Genomic DNA, 21,814 nt, shown 5'->3' with positions numbered 1-21,814 from the left:
TTTACTGAAGTTTCTGAACTTGAATCATTAGACACAGCGCTCGCACGTGAAAACAATCTCTTTCTCTTTTTTTCCTCACATACACTGATGCATTATTGGTAGAATTCTCTTAAAGCTGAACACCCCCATTGACGTCAAACTGTTTCTGTTATTATTAAAGATAACAAATTCACATTTCTATTCTGATTAATTCACAACACTGGTAACATTATTGAAGTTATCGCAGTTCCTAGATAACATTTCACAATTCACATTTCGTTCGTCTCTTACTGACTAGGCACTGACCGACGTCATTCAATAAACACGACTCTCTGATTGGCTGAAACCTTCTTAAGCATATTTGAACTCTATAAATTCATCAGTATGAGGGGCTAAGACAAGTTCCTTTTGAGAAACGGGCCGGATGTAGGTCTTATCCTTAACTTGAATCTCAGCAGATCTGGTACGGCCATCCGAACTTGGGAAGGTCTTCGCAGCTTTGCCTACCAACCGCAATGCTCGTGGTAGTTGCGGATCGATGAGCGCGTTACCACTGTTCCGATAAAAATGTCACCGGCGTCTGTGTGCCACTTGTTGCGGGTCTGTAGCGTGGGCAGGTAATGCTGGGTGAAACTTGACCAGAGGATAGACTACGAGTGGCAGTGAGCTATCTGGCCGCCCCGTCGGCAAATAATTCGCTGCAACAGGGTCGAGGTCAGCTGCATCGCTGGAAGTGTAACCCAAGGGCTTGCTATTAAGCATTCCCTCCACCTCAATGAGGACTGTTTGGAGAACTTCCTCAGTTACGACTTGGGAGCTGACTGTGATGCGAAGAGCAGTCTTGACTGACCTCATGTCTCTTTCCCACACACCACCAAAGTGTGGGGCTCCAGGTGGGTTAAAGTGGAAAGAAATCTTTTGTTTAGCTAAATGCAGCTGGATCTGTGACGGAGCGAGCGACGCAAAGGCTTCCCGCAACTCTTTCCGTCCTCCGTGAAAGTCAGTGCCGTTGTCTGAATATAACTCGCTATAAACCTCCTCAAAGCCATCAGAAAGGAATCAGCGTCAACAGCGGTGAGAAGGTCTCGATGAACACTTCGTGTCGTGAGGCACTTAAAGACGGAATGTCAGGAACATCTACTTCCGTCATGAGTCCACAGAAGATTCCTTTGCGCTGCTCTGTTTTGACTTCTAGTGGTTGAATAGAAGGACAGACAGGCCATACTGACTCGGACTCGAGCAGGAACGATGGTCCTCGGCTCCATCTGTCGGGCACTGACAGCTGAAGAAGAGTTTTGCCTCGGGTCAGGTCATCGGCTGGATTAGTGCCGGAATCCACACGTCGCCAGGAACATTCAGTTGTCGGCCCTCGAATTTCGGCTATCCCGGTTCCAACAAACACCTTGAATCGGTACGATTCAGATTTGAGCCGGGCTAGAACGGCGGTGGACTCGGTCCATGGCGTCACTGTGTTCATCTCGACGGTGAGCTCGTTTTTTTTCAACGGTTTGGCTAATTGGGCACCATTCAGGGCAGCACGAAGCTCTCGTCGAGGAATCGTCAGACGTCGTTTTGGGGCGACCTTGGACCTCGCTAGTACAAAGGCTAATTGAATACGACCACCGTCATCGTTAGTACGTAGGCAGGCGACAGATCCGTGAGCTTGCTCGGAAGCGTCGCGAAAGATGCGAATCTGTCTGGTGTCGTGGGAACGATTAATGTCCGAAGATGTGACACGGCGTGGGTAGTGAAATACGTCAGGTAGGTTTGGGTCGTCCCAGTCTCGTTGCTCGTCCCATAACCTCTGAACTAAAATCTTGGCTCGGGCGGTGAAGGGGAGCGTGAAGCCTAAGGGGTCGTACTGGGTCGCAAGTACCTCGTAAACATGTCCGAGAGCGCACGGTCCGGGCTCAGCGGGACGGCTTTCGTACCCGAGAAGGTCTGATTTGCGGTGCCACCTCAAACCCAGTGCGGATTCTCGAGCATCGGAACGATCTCGAGATTCAGCCACAATTCGGTACTACTGGATCTCGCGTCTGCTGGAAGGTGGTCCACCGCAACTGGGATCGTTACTCGCCCACTGGCGAAGTTCGAACCCACCACTGGCAAAGAGGGCGCGGAGTCTGCCCACAAGCGGCCTTGCCTCTTGAGCTGACGGTAGGCTCTTCGAGCGACCGTCCACGTAGAAATTCCCTTCTACCGTGGTTCTGATATCGTCATCAGGAGCGCAATGATCCGCAACGCGTCGCCGGACGGCATGAACGGCACAACGCGGACTCCGAGTAGTGCCAAAAGGTAGCGCTTGCCGTTCGTAAATGTCTGGTGGTTTAGATCCGTCCGTGTCTCGCCGTGAGAAACAGGGGAGACGCCCATCTTCAGGGAGGAGACGAACTTGGTGGAACATCCCTTTCATATCCCCGCTTATTGCCACTGGACGCTCACGGAAGCGCAGGAACACACCAAGCAACGACGGACCCGAGGCCGGTCCTGGCAGCGGATGGTTATTCAGGTTATGGCCTCCAAAGTCAAATGAACAGTCAAAAACCACACGGTTCTTACCGTTGTGCTGCACGAGGTGGTGAGGGATGAACCACGACTCACTTCGTGAATCAACTGCTTCAGGTGGGAGTTTGACAACATAGCCCGAGGTCTCGCGGCGCAGCGACTTACGCCATCGATCATTACTCCGACACAGTCTGTGACTGAAGCAAGTCGAGGGCTGCTTGGTCCTGCTTAGACCGAGTGACAGATTTCTCGTTTCTGTTGGGAATCACGTCTGCTTGCCGGAGTCTCTCGATGTTCCGGAACGACTCTGTCACTGAGGGATTAGTGGCAATGTGCGGACCCTGCTGGGATTCAACATTATCTCCACATACTCTCGCTGGGCCTTGTAAAGACCGACCCAGTCTTGTCCCGACAGCTGCCGGACCTCCGGGCGGACCGAGACGGAGCGGTTCGATCGGAGTGACGAGGTGAGGATGATCTGCTCCAATCGGTAACAGGGGACAGGCTTTGTGAACAGGCTGTTACGGTAAGCCTTTCAAATGCCGGTATCTTTGTTGAAGGTCTGCAACGGGTTAGGAATGTTCAGCTAAGCTAAGTGGTTCTGCTGTGAAGGCTCCCGTTGTTTTATTATAACTCCTGCCAGGTTGGGATGGAGTTGAAATTTGAAAGGACACCGAAGTACCGCAAAGCTTAAGTAATGTCTTGAGGCCTCACAGTTCTTAAGCCCGAGTCCTCCGCCTGGCCAGTGAGTCCCAGTCTCCGGGCTGCTGCTGGTAACAGCGTAGTCCGTTCAGGACCGTCATCAAGCACAGCGCGAGCATCTAGGCTTTGTCCCTTATGCTTCAGGAGGACACTGCCGAGTCCTTGAGTCAAGCGGTCAAGGCACAGCGTTTTGCCAGTCGAGCCGACTAAACGTGTCCCTTCTTTCGTTGGCTTAAAGTTGACCCCGTGAACGATCTGGAGGTTCTTTCCCTTGCACAGACGGCAGAGTTTCTTTAGAGTACACTGTGCAGCTCTATGACCTTGGCTTTAGTTTCCTTCTGTTGATCCGCTCGGGAACGGGCTCTATCTTTCCGAGGCTTACATCCGCCAAAGCTCTCTGGATCCTGGCACCAGGATTCGAAATTAAGCCATTTAGCTAGATCAACAAGCGTGTACACTGAGCCAGGTTCATAACTCACGTGCCGGCGGAAAGACGCTCTTTGTTCTGGAGGGAGCTCGGACAAAAGTCGAGCCACGTGGGATCCACGATGCGATTCGACGTCTCCTTCTGTTCCTAATGTCTTAGGGAATCCTACCAAGGCTTGTATCTGAAAGCCTACAGTGTCGCCAGACTGAATATCTGACGCATCCATAATGGCAGCAATTTGGCTCAGGGCAAGCTGACGAGGTCGACCGAACCGTTCAGTGAGGGCTGCCGTGGTATCGGAGTAGGGAGTGGATGAATTTAAAAAAAGGAATCGGCGATGAGGCGAGCATCTGTTCACTTTAGGTGATCTACCAGAATTTGGTACTTGAATAGCTCCGTAGCTTCATCAGGTAGTAGGTTATTCAAGGCAAGTTTGAGACGGGCCAATTCACCAGGATCTCGAAGGGTCAAATCTGGAATGGTTGGCTGCGGACCTCTATAAACTATCTCCCGTCTTGCGGCATTAGTCTGGATCGGCGGAAAGTTAGCTGGTGCTACGAGCGGCTGACTGGAGTGAGCTGAAGGAGGTGTGTGGTTAAAATAGAAGTTCTTCTTACTGTTGTTGGCTGCCTTGTGCTCCACACATCTCTTGTGATTGTCAACCGTGCCCGAGGAAATCCGAGCTCCCACGTTATCCGGAACAATGGCATTTGTGTAAGGCTGCATTGGAGGAGCATTCTGCGCATGGCTAACTGTATCTGCATGAGGGATCTGTATTCTTAGATGTAGAAAGGTGGCGTGGTGCTGGGACTGGAAAGGCTCTAGGAGCTGGTGAAGGCTGTCTGCTTGCAACTCTAGGCAGAGGAACTGGAGGGGTTAATACTTGGAATGGTGCGACTGGTTTATCAGCATCTTCTGCATACTTTTCTGGATCTCCATCAGTTGGCTAATCTCCTCCCTCGTGGAAAGTTGAGTAGTACGGAGACGTCTGTTCTCTTGTTCCAGATCGTGCACTGTGCTTTGGATATCAAGTGGTAAAGAATGTCCATACCGGTCAGGGCTGCGTTCATCTCTCTCACTCCAATGATCCGTGGTAAGGTACCAGGCCTCTGAAGCAGCCAAGTGTGGTGTTTCTAACGAATCAGGTGATCCAACATCCCATTCTCTTTGATCGTGATGAGAAATAGATGCTTGCGGATGGGCCATAGGAATATCTCTGTCTTCGTCATCCTCTTGAAAGTCGTACGACCCACGTGGTCGCGGTGTTGACTGAGGCGGAAGGACATTAGCTCTAGGCAGTCCAGCATACTGTAATTCGAAATCTTGTAAGTAGGCTGGTTGACCAACTATACGTCTAGGGCGTGCTCCTTCAACTTGATACTCTGCATTCTGGTCCTCTGACACCAAATGTTTTTGAGCTTTAATCAAGGACTGTATATCACTGGAGTAGGTGGATTTGTATCCGCACTGGTGTGTCGGTAAGAACACATACGACTCAGAGTTTGTAGTTTACTCTTGATTCAAGTTGAATAGGAACAGTGAGTGGTAACAGTAAGTGGTCTGAAAATAATACAGAAGAACAATAATATTAGAGATACAGCTAAATCAATAACATTCATCAAGGCAATAGAACTGGTAACATTATTCAAGTTATTGCAGTTCCTAGATAATCCACAAGGATTGGGCACATGGAATTAGTTGTTATGTAGGACTCCATTACAGTGTCATTTCGGGCAGCAACGTATATGAAACAGCACAGAACACAATATTTACGCAAATATAGGCAAATAACCATATAAATCACCGTCCAGATATCTTACACTATGAAAGTACTCATGCGTTACTTAAACTTAAAGGATGAATTTTGGCGCGAGCTGCCGCGATGGTGCGCAAACAAGCTCGTGATAACTCAGTGAAGTACATAAATCTGCTTTAAACGCATATAGCATCGTAAGATAAAAGGAAATAAACAGCTTACATTTTGTCATTAACTCACTCACATAAAACCCCTTCTGAAGGAACGATTGAGCTATCAGTCTTCTGCATCAGAGCATTCATATTTCGTTCGTCTCTTACTGACTAGGCACTGACTGACGTCATTCAATAAACGACTCTCTGATTGGCTGAAACCTTCTTAATCTGTCAATTTAAATCATTTAGCGTATATTTCGAAACGACCAGTTTTTGGAGTAACAATCTCTGTAGAGTGATCTCAGTGAGCCGCAGAACATCAAAATTATTATCTGTGACTTATTTACAATAACCTAATGTTTAGAAGACCTAGCTTTGCTAATTGTTTTTGTACGCTAAAAGCAACATTTTTCTTTTTTTGTTCGAATAACTTCAATTTTATCCGACAGAAGATCTGCCCCCATTTTACTTGGACGTGAGCCTCGGTCGTTCCCGAAACAGATTCCAATTATTTACAAAGAGCCGTTTCTGATCGGTGCACCGTGACGATAACCGTTCATTTAGAGCGAATAATCGAATGAACTTTTCATGCCCTAGTCCAGACGCTATAATCGATGTTTCAGGCGATGTGCTGCGTACCGTCTTGAAGATTCACAATCTCATCATTTAATGTTGTTTTTAGTTTTTTTTTATTGTTTTTATTTAATAATTACAATCGTTAGTATTACGCATGTGTTTTATACTTTTGTAGATTTTAAATCTACATTTTTGGCGTCACACGAAAAGGATCGCATACCCAGGCGTTCGTCTCAATCATTTCAGGTAAGACTTTTTTTCCTTTCTAAAAAGTTATACGTCTCCCTGATGATTAGAGACAGTGACTGAAATGCTGAAAAGAACTGTGTTATTTTAAGTACCAGTTGTTTTGCCAATGAATATGGGACATAAGGAAAAATTGGTATAAAATTAATCGGATTAAATAATCAAATTGAATTAGGCTTATTTAAGGTTCTCTGAAAAGTAAACCTCAAACAATATTTGAAATGCTGGGATAGAGATGGATCTTTTTTTTAGAAAAAAGACCATCTAGTCAGAAATTTGGAATTAGCTGTAAAACGGTTAAGCTAGTAAAATTTGCTTGGTCATGACTGCGACGTGGTTGGATAGTGATAGGATAGTGCGACAGTGTTAGACTCGGCTGACCTTGACTTTAGATGCGCTAGAGTATCAATATTATAGGTATGTAGATAGGTTCATGATAAAAGATATTTTAGATTTAGTCTGAGAGTTTTCTGTTCCTCCATTGAACATGTGTGTACGGTATACTGTTCTTGTCCAGAAAGGAAATAAAGACATCATCAAAGGAGTCCATGTGACATCAGTGGGTTAGTTACAATGTTTTGAAGCGTCGAAAAAACAATTTTGGTCCAAAAATAACAAAAAAAACTACGACTTCATTCAGCATTGCGTCGTCTTCCCGGTCTGTTGTCAACTTCACAGTGACCCTGCTGATGACGTCAGTGGTGTAGTCTACTTTTTTGTAGTGAGTATACTGTGATATACCAGCATACCCCCCCCCCCCCCCCCCCCCGTTGCCACTACCACCCATTTGCGAAAAATTTTAAAAACTTGTGTGATATTCCTTTAGAATTCTGTTTTAGGTAACACTTTAGTTTAGGATCTAATGCTCACTATTAACCAGTTTCATTACATGCAAAGGCAGGGTTTTATAATCACTGTTGTCCCAAATGTGAGGTAGGTTAGTCATGGGGATTCAGGGTTTCCCTGAGAAAATTTGTATTTCTCTGATCTACATATGTGCATTTTAGGATGTTTTGAAGGCCAAAAAAATAAAAAATAAATAATAATAATAGATAACAGCTTTAAAACCATGTCAGTGGGCAGCTGATTATTTCTCTCTCCTCATCAGCATCACCCTCTTTTTCTCTTTGTTTTTTATCTTGCCCTGTCTCTTCCTCTCCTAAAGATGAGCTTTGACTGATATAGGCTTTTCATTTTTATCAGTCAGTGAAGACAGTAAACATGGGGTCAACTGATAGGTGGATTTTCCCTATGAATAATTTTTCTTTGACACGTTTATTCACTGAAAGCTACTAAAGCTAGGTAATTAAGTTTATTAAATGCATTCAAAACATATAGGCTACACATTGATCTTACAGGGCCATATAGGGCTTTATAATCAAAGAGGTCCTAAATTTGAGGTTGGGGCTTCAATTTTTTTTAAAATTTCTCTGATGTGCATTTCAAGACGTTTGAAGACCAAAAAAAGAATAAGAAATAGCTTTAAAACCATGTCAGTGGGCAGTACATTCTCTTCCCCGATGAGCTTTTTTAATGTACTAAAGGCTACAATTTTTATTATATTCTCAATATGTACACATTCGTTATTACTCTTGTGGCTAAAATGATGAAAACGGCTTTGTTAATGTTTCTTGTCCCCTCGCAATGACAGTAAACTATTAAATTGCATGAGTCACGTTACAGGCCTATTTATTTCAGTTCAAAATGGCGAAATTAGACAAAACTATATTAGTTTGCCTGGTTTTTTTTTTTTGTCATTCGTTTAACATTTATGACCTAAAAAATGTAAAATATGAAGTTTAGCCACTTACATCTTATCTTGCACTTGCCCGTAAACTGAAGCGTCGAGTCACTCTGCTGAAATTCGCGCTCAGCGTCTGTGAATTTAAAGCCCGCCTACTTTGATTTGATTTGTCATCTCAAATATTCTGACATTGACGAGCAGTGACAGACCAATGAGGCTCAGATGAACACGAACACACACACACACACACACCTTGTCCTCTGTTTTTGACGTGCTCTCTGCTCGCGCGCTGAATCTGATAACAGAACTTACTTAGGGAACACGGAATTCTGTCGCCTACGTTTAGGGGTGCTGATGTCGTAGGAAATGTATTTCACAAAACGATGTTGTTACGAATCCTCGCGCTTTTTAAAGTGGGCATACGGAGATCTTTGACATTTCCTAGTGGGTATACGCAAATCCTTGACATTTTCTAGTGGGTATACGGCGTATACCTGCGTATCACGTAGACTACACCACTGGATGACGTGTTGATCTGGTGCACCCGAGCGCTTTTGGCGATTAGGATCTGCGACATGCACACTGGCGCACCATTGTAAAAAAATACTAAAATACAAACAATGTAGAATAGCTTGAATACAGTGTGCGTCTCCCCCAGACAGTCAACAACGCTCGGGTGCACCAGATCAACACGTCATCAGCTGGGAAGACAATACAATGCTGAATGAAGTCGTAGATTTCGTTATTTTTGGAGCAAATGTATTTTTGATGCTCCAAAACATTCTAACTACCCCACTGATGTCACATGGACTACTTTGATGATGTCTTTATTTCCTTTCTGGACAAGGACAGTATACCGTACACACGTGTTCAATGGAAGATCAGAAAACTCTCGGACTAAATCTAAAATATCTTCAACTGTGTTCAGAAGATGAACAGAGGACTTACGTGCTTGGAACGACATGAGGGCGAGTCATTAAATGACATCGTTATACTTTTTATGGCGAACTAACCTTTGAGTGAACTAAAACATTTCTGAACATAGAACAGCAACTTGCGAAACATGACTAGAAAGGTAAAGGCTAAGGCGATCCAAAAGTGCATTTAGCGCTTAGCATTTGAATGTCTTTTAAACGCCAAGCCCCTGTTGCGAACAAAATCTCGAATGTTCCGAATGGATCTTTTCTCCAAGATAGGTTGTTGTGACACTTCAGACACTGCTCACTGGTGGCAGTGACACCGTTTTCAATTAAAGGCCTCATATGTTTCATCACAGCTCGTATCTCCTCCTCAGACCATGGAAACCTGAACAATTAAAAAAATATTAGAAGATAAAAACAAAAGATAAAAGAGCCATCAAGATGTACTTGTAGGTAGGGATGTTGCTGTTCAAAATTGACAAACAAGCTGGAACTTGTGTAGACAATGTGTGTGATAATAAATTGACTTTAGTTCTGCTAAAACACTCCTTATTAAAAAACAACACATCCAGCTTCTTTTAATACCTTATACGTCTAAACAAACCACGTAAGTGTTGACTGCACATTAGTGAGGTGATCCGGAAGTTACACAGGCAGCGTTCCCCTGGTCATCTAAAAAAAAAAAAAAAAAATTGCACAGTATAAATGTATGGGCTTAAAGAGCCTGTCTGCCAACCAATGTAAGTGTTGACTGCACATAAGTGGTGCCTAGTGATGGACATGGCATCGCATTAATACAATACCTTGAGTGACTGAGTCGGGGAGATGAGGTGATCTGGAAGTTACACAGGCAGCGTTCCCCTGGTCATCTAAAAAAAAAATATCGCACAGTATAAATGTATGGGCTTAAAGAGCGTGTCTGCCTACCATGGGCATGGAGGGGATACACGTAGCACTGTAGACAGCCAATTCTATATATTATACCCGAGTGATAATTTTACTAGGAAATTATGTAGATTTTACCCAGTCCAAGTCTTCACTGTTGTTTTAAAATGATCATGCAAACTACTGAACACATCAAAATACTAGCCAACTTTATAACCATCATACTACTGGAAAATTCCTGACTAAAACATTTTAATAAACTCTAATGATGACATGATATTTGTTGGGCAAACTTTGGGTCCTTCATTCAGATTATACCTTGAGCTGCAGTCTCGGAGAGGTGAGGTGATTCAAAAGTCCCAGAAGCCAACATTTCTTCGACATTTCATTTCATGCAACAATTTCAGTAGCCTTGGAACCCAATTTAACAGTACCTTGCAATGTGGAAACATTAAGGAGTAGTTGTGATCCTGTATCCATATCGTCGTCTATGCCATCTATTAAATGACATTGTAAAAATTAACACATTTTATTACACATACACCAAAGTAGATTTAACAACATGTAAATGATACGTACCACCAATTTCGTCCAGAGATTTTCCTTGAATATCCTTCACACTTCCCTTCTCCATAGCCATAAGCAGCTTTGAGATCTTAGCCAGCTGAATTGTAGACTGGGGCAGTCGACAGTACTCCCTATGCACCCTAATGTCATGGCCGAGAAAATCGGCCAGCTGGTCCAGTTCATTATCTTTCAAGTTCATGACTTGGCTTATTGTGGCGATCTGTTTGCCAAGGTAAGTTGATCTGAGGTTTTGAGGATCTTCGGCTCCACAAGCATCTGCATATTTACCAAACTGCCCTCTGTAGTGAGTGACCATCACTACAAGGAACAGCGAACAGGTAATTGTTGTTTTCTGTTACTCCACACTCTTTCCGCTTACTAACGAGGAGTGACAGGTTAGCGGTCATATCAGGGGTCAGGATCACAGCAACCTTTCGTCCTCTACCCACCCCCCCCCCCCCCCCCTCAATTCTACGCTGGCGAATTGTTTGCAAAGTCTCTTCTCAACTTCTGTCAGCCCAGTGCTTATGTCATCGTTTAGCTGTGACACGTCACGACCTTCAACATTTTTTACAGTCATCCGTGCCACTGAAGTCAAACAAAATGACTTGACAGAGGGTCACCTTTGCTAGTGCTGCATAAGTGCCTGTTGTTGGGTCTTCGGCTAGTTTCTCCTTAGCCAATTCCACTTGCTGACCAAGATATAACTGTAGCTTCTGAACGTCTTTGGCCAGTGGAAGCCTGCTGCTCTTGTTGTATTTTGCCTCACTCAGGTTAGATAAGGCAGAATGGGAAACTAATTCAGACCACTTTGTTTCATGAAGTGCACGAAACCTCCTGATGGAATCGATCGCCTCTTGGTCCTCTTCCATGAGGACACGACACATGATGAGGTCACTTATCTTTCTGAGAGAATGCCCAATTTTCAGGGCCAAACTTGGGGCTTTGAAAGTGTTGTTTTCACGATCAAAACCTGAAACTCTCTTGACGGCACTAGTAAGAATAAAGAGGTTGCATGGTTTTATCGCTTCTTCCATGTTATGGATTCTAGTTGCGTGGCGCAAAGTCACAAGTAATCTCCCAAGTTCCCGTACTTTCTGTCTTATATACTCATGCTTTGATCTGTCATTCCCATGCTTATTAAAGAGGGACTGGGCAAACTGCATGACATAATGATCATTCCTTATTGCGGTGGACACGTCATCCCTGTGCATTTTGCCCAACACGGACCAAAGTTCACTTGAAATTGGCTGGGACATTGTAGACTGAGCAGATGCTATACCAAAGGCTCTCTCTCTCTAAACTCAGGTCCCTCTTCAGTACTATTCTCAGGTCTTAGAGCACATCTCTTCATGTGCCGAGAAAGTTCGGCTCTGGATAACATACCCTTACAGTACAAGCAGTGATCGTAAGTCTCAGTGCTGCTGCTCTGTTTGGAACTGACCCTGTGGTTTTAACAGTAGAGTTATGCTCGAAGTTGCCAAGGTTTCGGAATTTCTCAAGAAGAACCTTTCTGTCCTTTGATGATTTTTTGGGAACTGGAGCGCCTGTGCGATTTCAGCATTTTCATTGACATGCCTCTCGAGATGACGTGCAAATTTTGTTGGAGGTTTTTCACATACAAAACAATAAATGAATTTCGCTGATTTGGTTGGGGATTTACTTTGGCCAAGAACACCCACAGTACCCTTTTCGTTACTCGCATCTTTTGTTTTCCGCAGGTATGACTCTGAGCTTTCTGGTTCTGGGTCACTTTGGAGATCGCCAGTAGTTTCTAGATCCATCAGGATATTCTTACAGATATCCCTTGAGTTGTCCTCTATATCTATGGTCTGGTCTTGTTCAGGGAAAGTAACACCTAAATCAGGCAAATTAGTAGTGGTATGGGACTTTTTGGATGGTCCAGGCAACTCAACACTCAACTCTGTCCCTGAGCTTTCTGAATCCGATACAGATGCTGGGATGTACTCGTCGCCAGATGAGACATCGTCCTGTAAAGTACATTAAATTAATTAATGAAATTTAAATTTAGTTAACAGCATACTTTAACAGAAATACAAATAGGAAGGATGGATAAGAGCCATCCTATTGATATTAAGCATATTGTACTTCAATGCACACTTACATCTGAAATATCCCAGTCTTCTGAGGATTTCTGGAGGCAGATTTTACGCCACACACTAGAACATTCTTCACAGACAAAATTAGGCAGCGTTAGACAACAATTAGTCAATTCCCCATGCTGACCAATTACATACTAATTTTCTTATTAAATGCAAACAGCTTCACGCTAATGATCAAGAAATACTAACAAAATGAACTGTTCAGTACAAATGCACAGTTTGAGTGATGGCTAAAACTTTCCATTTAGACAAAAAGTAGACAGGTTTCGACCATTAAGGCAGAATTCACTGGAGTGGCAGAGCATTTGTAAACACAGACACATTAACAGCCTGACCTGACAAAACACATTCTTTTTTAAATGTGCAACATGGAAGGTGTGAGGCCATACAAGCTATGATTCAGAATGCATCCTTGGCCCAGAGAGTTCTGGCAGAATAGTCTAATGGGGAACAGAAATTATGAAATGTTCATCCTACATTAATTAATAAGGCTAGTGAGAATAAAAAGGAAAGTAATTGGAAAGGTGTGGAGACACCTCCAAGCATTTGGATAGCCAATTGCTCGGTGGCTCTATTGAATTAGGTCCTGATTTATTAGCCCTAATTTTTTGGTTCATTATGAGCTTTTATATACAGTTCATCCATCATCTCAATCAGCCAAACTAAATTCTAATTCCACTCGAAAAGCCCACTGAAACTATCATCAACTCAGATGCGTAAATAAGGCCCAGTGACTTATTGGAAGGCACGAAGTAAAAAAAATATATATATAAAAACACTTGGAAATGCTTATTGGTCAGACAAAAAGAAATTTGCAAGTTTGAAGTTTCTGCTCAAAGGGTTTAACATCCTATTTGAAGTTTGTGAGCATATGCATAATTACAGAAAGACTTTAGCAATGACATGAGTGCACCACGGACTTGAGGGCATTTTGCTTGTTGTTACTCATTAGACGTAATGAAATGTTTGTGCATTATGCTTCTCAGCCAAGCGAATCTTTAAAAATGCTGACGAAGAAGCACAAATATTGCCCTATGTTCACGTAGCACATCAAACAAAGAACTGCCGTTTTTGCATTGTTATCGTCGCAAATATGGGATCGTTGAAATTTGTCTACAACAAATTCAAACAGCGATGTTTCGCTTATTGTGCGATTGGGTCAACATTGCAAACAACTCCTCTATAAGTTGTCATTTTATTTCCGTCACACCAATGAATAAAGTCCATTAAAGACGCGTTTAGCTGAGCTGCAGCGAACCGGATAAAAGAAGAAGACATTTGTGAGAATTTTACGTTGTAGCCTAACTTAGGCCTAAGTCTAATCAACAAAGAGCAATAGGACAGTTAGCCTAATAATATAAATGATCACAGCAAAGGAATTAAGAACTTGTTCAACATCCAAAAACCAAAGTCTCCAGGGGTTAGGGAAACCCTGCGCGATCTGATTAGAAATGCCAAAATGGTAAATTTAGCCAAAAGGCAACAAGTTTGCAGGTATGCTCTCTGTTCTTTGCTATGTGCCTCAGCTTGCAAACTCACTTGCCTGGTACGTCATAGTATCTGCCACTCCAGTGTTTTCCACCGCAATGGTTTTTGAACTGATAAAACATTCAATCAACATGCTTTATAGGTGCGAGTCTGGAACTGACCGATAACATGAAATTAAACAACTTATGGTGTACTGAGAAATGCATTAATTAGGAGAAAATGAATAACACACTTACGTTTGCATCTTACACCGTGCCATTTGATAGATGTCAAAGGTGAATGGCATATCCAGCATTTGTCAATTCTCACCAGTTCAAAAACCAGCTTATGGACTGTACACTGTGAAAACATTTTTTTAAAACAAATATAAATATAAAACCTTTACACACACAAATTATATCATGAATTAATTTTTTTGTGTGAGTTTTTTTTTACTTTCACACAACCAAGAGATAAAATCAGGAGAGATAAAAAAAGGGGGAAATAAGTTACTTTTGAGATATAATAGCAAAGTAAATATATTCAATTCATATGACTTAAGTTTAGGTTGGTTAACTGTTGGGGTGTCACTCGTCACACACACAAAAGAGAAAGATTTACTTCTGCTTGGAACGATGGCAAAAACAACAACTCCTCAGAATAATTAAGTAAACTTTCATCTGGCATTTAAAAAAACCAACACATCTAGTTTCTGAACCTGTGTCCAAAGCCCAGGGACGTGCACAGGGGGGTTGCTCAGGTTGCCCGGGCAACTGCCCATATGCCCTTCTCGACTCAGGTTGCCCTTCTGAGGAAAAAAAAAAAATCGTACAATGGATGTAGAATTTCACCTAGGCCTAGACAAAAAGTAATATAAAAATCGCAAAGCCTCATTCACTTCCAAAAAAAAAAAAAAAATTGAAATTCAAACTGTTTCCACGAGACTATAGACTGCACGCGACCGTATGGTAAGGCACCGCAAATTTAAATTACTCAGGCTGCGCCTCCATCTCGTGTCGCGCGCTAATTAATGTGTACGAAGTCCATGACAAAATGAAGCGAAACTATCCTTCTCGTCACGAAAAGAGGAAGAAGAAAAACATGAGAGTGAATTGCGGGAACAGCAGTCAGGTAAACTTGTGTTCTGTACTCTCTAGTGTCAGCAAAGTTTGATGGTTTTGTCTGGGCAGGCAATGCATCTCTTGCATCACTTTTTGCCTGACAAAAGTGAGAGTAAAATACCATTATTTATTACGTTTTGTTTTTGATAAACGACAAAGTGCAACAACAGTGTTTGTTTACTGCAGCTCGGAAAACATAACCGCATCGCGTGTGTTGCGTTCATATGCGCGTGCACGAAATGAAACTCGCATTTTTCAAGCAGAAATGTGGAGACCAGAGAAATAGCCTACTGTACAATACTTGAATGATGGCACTCCCAATCAAAGTACACATTATAAAGACACTGATTATCTAGTCTCAGTGTAGTTAAAAACTCTAAACAACTGCACTAATTATGCAAGATATAAACCAATGTATTGGCAATTTGACATTGATTGACTATTGATTTATAGGCTATATTGAATTTAAAATGATGATTAGATGGACATTCTGGTCAATATGGATGCAAATCCCTCAGTAAATAACCATAAATTAAGATTTGCTTTAACATGCATAAAAATAAATAAATAAATAAATAAAAATCATAGGCTACTGATTCCGAAAATACCCTGGCTGTAGAGAGAACCAAAGTTAATCCCAAAAGCCAAAGTTCAGGGTTGTACTTTATTATTTTCTTCTTGTTTATGTTTACGTTAATATTCACTTGTTATCTTAACATTCTATAAAAATGCTTTATTCAGTAAATATTGTTTGTTTGAACCTCATTCTGTTCTATATTGTTGTACTTATTCTTTGACTGTTTTGTTTAAATGAGGGAGGATTGTATTGGGCGGTATTGAGTGGCAATGGCAAATGTTTTACATGGCTCACGGCATCACAGATCAGGTAGAGGGCCCCTTAGCAGAATTTTGCTTAGGGCCCCAGGGGGAGGTCAGGATTGGCAAAAAAAGAATTGTATTTTTTCCCGAAATCTAAGCGTTTTTTATTTTTTCGAGTTTTTTCCATTCAATCCAGATTATTTCTTTTCAAATAAATAAATAGATAAATAAATAATAATTAAAAAAAAAACAATAAACAACAATATAAAGAACTCTTTTGCTCATTTGTCTCATCTCTGACATTTTGCAATCTTTATAAATAATTATAAGACCATAAGATGAGGCATTGCGTTTGGACATAAACACGGCCAGATAAGGCAACTTGGAAGGGGACAAATTCAACTGAATATATTCCTTCATATAGCCCGTGAGTGGGGAGGAGGGGGGAGGGGGGGTGCCCTTTATTCAGGTCAGAGCAACTGCCCCTCAAAATTCCTGTGCACGTCCCTGCCAAAGCCAAATTTAGATTTACTCTGCTTAACTTCTATTATCTGTAAAAAGTCAGCGAGTGCTGTAGGTTGAAAAAAAAAAAAAAAAAAAAAAATCTACAATACAGACCACTAGCAAAAAAGCGGGCAACTAACTTATAGGGGCAAGGAAACTGATTATCCTCTTCTTTCTAGCCACAGCACTACATAACCTCAAACTGCAAGAAAATAGGTTGATTAAACCTGGACTATCTAATTAAGCAAAGCAAGAAAAGTAAAGCCAATTCTAAGAAACTAAAGTAAAAACAAAAAAAAAATGTGAAAAAAAAGGTAAAAATCTTTGTACGTGTGTAACACTCACAAACTCTAGGTATGCAAGGACACTTTCCTTTGGACTATCAATGACATCCATGCTGAAACTAACACTATTGAACTCCCAGTGTGTGTTGGGGGACACCGTGATTAGAAAAGACCATCCATCCTGAATAGAGGACATAATGGATGGGCAGCTTCACACAGGACGGCAACTTCTGTCCTGCAGAGTTTAGCTCCAACCCTGACAAACTCTTTTCTAGTAATCCTGAAAACATTGACTAGCTTTTTCAGGTGTGTTTAATTCGGCGTGGTGCTAAACTCTGCAGGACAGAAGCTGCCCATCCATTATGTCCTCTATTCAGGATGGATGGTCTTTTCTAATCACGGTGTCCCCCCAACACTGGATTTTTTCTGAGTGCGCCACACACTGGGAGTTCAATAGTGGAAGTCTTAGTTTCAGCACGGATGTCATTGATAGTCCAAAGGAAAGTGTCCTTACATACCTAGAGTTTGTGTGTGTTACAACCTGTCCTAACATAACATGAATATTCCTGTAACACACAAACTCTAGGTATGCAAGGACAAAGACATCCATGCTCAAACTTTAAGACTTCCACTATTGAACTGCCAGTGTGTGGCACACTCAGAAAAAGACCATCCATACTGAATAGAGGACATGACCACCATAGCTGCAAGAGGTTTATTAAAACACTGAAAACTGTTCCAAGGAACATCCCATTACTTCTAACCACTGGTCAATTTCGAAACACAAGTGAATTCAAACTCACCTCACAAGCAGAGTCATTCGGCGCAGCTCTGGATGCGTGACACTCTGATCTCGGTTCAGTCCCTGTACAAGGGAACACGCAAGATTCAGTGCTTGGCTTTCCTCATATCATAAAACCACATATAGGCAAAACATAGTCAACTCACATCCCTGATAGACAAAGTTCTACTCAAAATGTCCATCAAACCATAAAATAATTATCTAAAAATAGCCTGACAGTGCCAGATGTTTTTTATGCTTTAAACCCTTAGGAGGCATGACATTCATTCCCAGAAGTCAACAACATTTACTCAAAACTATAACTGACCACTGGCAGGGTCTGTTGATGACACAGGGGGCGAGCCCTCCTGGGGCTGGACATCAACTTCACCAATCCCCTCTTTCTCAGAAGTGCCACATTGACCTCTGACATGGTGTACCTAAAACAAGAACAGCAATATGCAAAGATGAACAGGCATCAACTGGCACAGATGATAATACTGCATATGTGCAAAGACAGAATTTTGAACAAAATTAGGAACCATTTTGTATAGGGGAGACATGTCACTGAAAAAAAATAATTTTACCATCAAGCCGCAAGAAACAGCTGACCATGGTCCATGAACCATATAGGTACACGTAGATGCCACAACTAAGAATGTATATAAAATAGGGAAAACCCTATTCCTTAACTAGCCACTTTACAAGCACATGTTGTAGTTTCTACATCGTCTGTGTGTGTTACAGGAATATTCATGTTATGCGAGGACAGGTTGTAACACACACAAACTCTAGGTATGTAAGGACACTTTCCTTTGGACTATCAATGACATCCGTGCTGAAACGAAGACTTCCACTATTGAACTGCCAGTGTGTGGCACACTCCACACCATCCAGACCATCCATCCCGAATAGAGGACATGACCACCGTACTGTAGCTGCAAGAGGTTTATTAAAACACTGAAAACTGTTCCACGGAACATCCCATTACTTCTAACCACTGGTCAATTTCAAAACACAAAGTGAATTCAAACTCACCTCACAAGCAGAGTCATTCGGCGCAGCTCTGGATGCGTGACACTCTGATCTCGGTTCAGTCCCTGTACAAGGGAACACGCAAGATTCAGTGCTTGGCTTTCCTCGTATCATAAAACAAGTTTACAGTTTATGTCAAGTTTAGGCTTAGAATCAGGGTGAAGTACTTTAACATCAGTGTTTTTCACCTATCATTACCCTATAATTTTAGGGAAAAATTATGGGTGGGGTTAGGTTTAGGGGTAGGGATTGGGTAATGACTCAATTTGGGACAGGAATGTTAATCCAGGATCAATAAAATATGTTGATCCAGGACCATGTATTACTTGGCAAAATCACAGCGACCCTGTAAACCCTCAGCAGGCATGACATGCATTCCCAGAAGTTAACTCAAAACTATAACTGACCACTGGCAGGGTCTGTTAATTAATTACGAATAATTAATTACGTTTTGTTGTGCCCTCGTTCAATAAAACTATACCAGGTGTATGTGGTGATGCTTTGTGTTGTGACATTTCCTTAGCCATTGTAAAACAATGGGACATGTTGCTTTAACAGACACTGTATTCAGCCTTACCTCAGAAGCAGAACAGCCTGATGTCATATTGCAGGACGACTGGAGTTCTGGTCTCTCTCTGGTCTCTGCAGAATACAGAAAAGAATATGAGCAAGGCCAGGGAGAGTGGGGTTGTGGGTCACTCTAGAAGCAACCACTGGTTCACATCCTTTATAGACACAATAAGTTTCTATGCCCACCATAACTCCTGTAAAACCATCTCAGTTAACATGGCAATATGGGGCATAAAAGTTTCTTACTCATCTACGGTACACCATTGACAACTAGATAAAACATTAAGTCAAAAAGTCACTGACCTTCAATAAAGACTGTGGATGACATGTCTTGGACACTGTCTTTAGTAGACTCTTGGAAAGAAATGCTTGTAACAGTAGGGGGAATCTAAAAACATACAGGACAACATACACAGATAAGCTTGGTGGCATCAGCTGGGAGAGTCATGCAAAGTTGAGATTAACCTGACAAGGTTGACTGAGAACTGGATTGAATACTACAAAGCAGTGATTTCTGTTTTGTTTTTTTTTTTGGTTCTAAATGTCACTAATAAGCGATAGGTATTGTGTAATCTCTGTGGCATCATGAAACTGACTCAGCATAACACACAGTAGCTTTTAAGACAGATGATTGCATTGTTATCAAGATGTCAAAATATAGGCTTTAAACAATGACACCAATTCATAGGGGGAAAAAAAAGAAGACAAGAGACCCACCTCTTTACGCCAGGGCCAATCTTTCCCACCATAGTCATAAGTGATTTCAGTTCTGAGATCTTCTCGAAACTCTGGATTCTGACAGAGGGCCATGAGACTTAGACCTGAGTGCAAAAATGGAGGCTCTAGACCCTTCCTGAGCTGAGATATTGAGATATATAACATATATTTTTAGATTACTCAACTTAAATATGAATATTATATATATATATATATATATATATATATATATATATATATAAAATATTCATATTTAAGTTGCGCTTTCCATTTAAATCAAATCCATATTGTTTTGGCCGGAAGTTATTTTACTTTATAAAGTTTGAAATATGGATGTTTTTCTTACATCTCCATCTTCCTCATTACTCCACATAAATTCAACATCTGAGATATTTTCACTCCGCATTCCCTCATTAGTACCAGGTGAAGCTAATCTGAAATCAGTTGCGCGTGCACAGGCTGGATAAGGCAACACGCCGCTTCTATTGTTTGTGTGCACTGGGAACTAATGCTACGGCAGACAGCAGCGCTGGCTCAAGAAGTAGAGCTTGGTGTCTGTTTTGAACACTGTGCGGGACTGGGTACTCACCAAAAGAACTCTGGAGTGACAGCCGGTTTTTTACCTACAAGTAAATAAATGGATGTAAAAAATGCAAAGGCCTAATCATTGAGTGGAATCCAGTGTATAGCTTCAGATAGTGAGAAGAACCTATCTCTTTCAAGTGTGGGGAAAACGCACAAAGTCAAGTCACATAAACGCTTGACAGTAAAAAACCGCCAGGATTGGAGGACCTTGAAACTCACCTGGAGGCCTGGGAGAAGAAAAGTAAACTGCTCTAGCATTATCCCAAAGTGTGCATTATTGTTCTGTTGATACAGCCAAAGGATATGGCGGAGACAAAGTCGTTAGAGCAGCTCAAAGCTGAAAGAACCAGTGCAAAAAGACTCTTTTCTCGGCTTGCCAATTCAGTTTCTAGGACACATTTGGACATGTGTGAGGAGGAGCTCAAAGAAAGTTTCAAAAATCTCTCACTACAGGCCACTAAAGTCATGGAAGCAAATGAGGACGTGGAGGCTGCTTTGATCGCAGAGGCTGAGCTGGATGAAGAGGATGAGCCAGCATTAAATCCGCAACAAAAGGCTGACCTAGAGAAGACGGCAAGTGAATGTGACCAGAGACTGAGGGAGGGAAAAGCTCTAATTTTGAAAACACTCTGGGCTAGTTTTGGGGATCCCCAAACGTCCCTGGCTTTTCAAGTGGCAGAGACGGAGTGTGACCGGGTCCTTTCTGTTCAATCTTGTGCAAACCTGGAAGCGTATGACTTCATGCTCAACCACCTGGGAGAATTGGTTAAAGCTGCAAGAGAAGCGCACGTCCGGTGGAATCGTTGGGCACCTTCTGCTGAGCAAAAAGACCTTAAAAGCCGTCTGAGGGAGCTTGAGGTTTGTCTACCAAAGCTGGTTTCCAGAAAGGCTGAATTCATTCAGGCAAAAGTCGAACAGGATTCTGAGAGAGCTGGTGCAGCCCATAGTTCTCCAAGGCAAGCCATCAAGTTGAAGCCTACTTCCCTTCCCAAGTTTGCTGGAAGTAAACGGGATTTTCATCGCTGGAGAAAGGAGTGGGAAGCTCTGCAAAAGCAAGGTGAACCTACTGGATCAAAAGAGGTGAAGAAATTTCAGCTCCTGGACAGTCTCGATGATAAAGTGGCCAGAGAGTTTCGACTTGCAGCTTATAATACAGCAGAAGAAATATTCCGTGTCCTGGAGAATCGCTTTGGGAATAAAGCCACTATTGCCTTGGAAATTGTAGAAGAGTTGCAAGCAATGCCACCAGTAAGAGGTCACCAAGCCAGGAAAATAGTGGAATTGATTCAAATGATTGAAAAAGCCCTTTATGATCTAGGTGAGCTTGGAGACACTGGTGCCATGAA

General features: G+C 42.2%; 2 protein-coding genes across 2 annotated transcripts; both read right to left on the bottom strand.

Annotated features, from left to right (window-relative positions):
• Positions 1-9,401: 9,401 nt before the first annotated feature.
• LOC148995855 (uncharacterized) lies at positions 9,402-10,842 on the bottom strand. The gene is made up of 4 exons (XM_089117963.1): positions 10,475-10,842; positions 10,330-10,392; positions 9,814-9,879; positions 9,402-9,682 (listed from the first exon to the last, which is right to left on the bottom strand). Exons 1-4 carry the CDS (start codon positions 10,776-10,778, stop codon positions 9,636-9,638), a joined length of 480 nt encoding a protein of 159 aa, XP_088974089.1. The 5' UTR covers positions 10,779-10,842; the 3' UTR covers positions 9,402-9,635.
• Positions 10,843-11,604: 762 nt separating this feature from the next.
• On the bottom strand, positions 11,605-20,726 carry LOC120476769 (uncharacterized). Its single transcript, XM_089119155.1, has 9 exons — positions 20,688-20,726; positions 19,470-19,554; positions 19,174-19,238; positions 18,600-18,695; positions 17,890-18,001; positions 17,584-17,645; positions 14,310-14,412; positions 12,588-12,652; positions 11,605-12,453 (listed from the first exon to the last, which is right to left on the bottom strand). Exons 1-9 carry the CDS (start codon positions 20,724-20,726, stop codon positions 11,878-11,880), a joined length of 1,203 nt encoding a protein of 400 aa, XP_088975281.1. The 3' UTR covers positions 11,605-11,877.
• Between the last annotated feature and the right edge of the window lie 1,088 nt (positions 20,727-21,814).

The sequence above is a fragment of the Pimephales promelas genome, chromosome 2 (genome assembly GCF_988280905.1).
Source record: "Pimephales promelas chromosome 2, fPimPro1.hap1.1, whole genome shotgun sequence".
Classification (NCBI taxonomy): Eukaryota; Metazoa; Chordata; class Actinopteri; order Cypriniformes; family Leuciscidae; genus Pimephales; species Pimephales promelas.
This window is presented reverse-complemented; position numbering and strand designations above follow the sequence as displayed.

Bases quoted from the DNA above. Each gene is read 5' to 3' on its own strand.
- LOC148995855 (XM_089117963.1), bottom strand. From the start codon at position 10,778: ATGGTCACTCACTACAGAGGGCAGTTTGGTAAATATGCAGATGCTTGT. The intron at 10,393-10,474 runs GTACGTATCATT...GTCATTTAATAG, and splicing joins ATCTCTGGACGAAATTGGTG to ATGGCATAGACGACGATATG. The intron at 9,880-10,329 runs GTACTGTTAAAT...TTTTTTTTTTAG, and splicing joins TAATGTTTCCACATTGCAAG to ATGACCAGGGGAACGCTGCC.
- LOC120476769 (XM_089119155.1), bottom strand. From the start codon at position 20,726: ATGCTAGAGCAGTTTACTTTTCTTCTCCCAGGCCTCCAG. The intron at 19,555-20,687 runs GTGAGTTTCAAG...GTATGTTTTTAG, and splicing joins TTCTTCTCCCAGGCCTCCAG to ATTCCCCCTACTGTTACAAG. The intron at 12,454-12,587 runs GTAAGTGTGCAT...TGTACTTTACAG, and splicing joins AAGACTGGGATATTTCAGAT to GACGATGTCTCATCTGGCGA.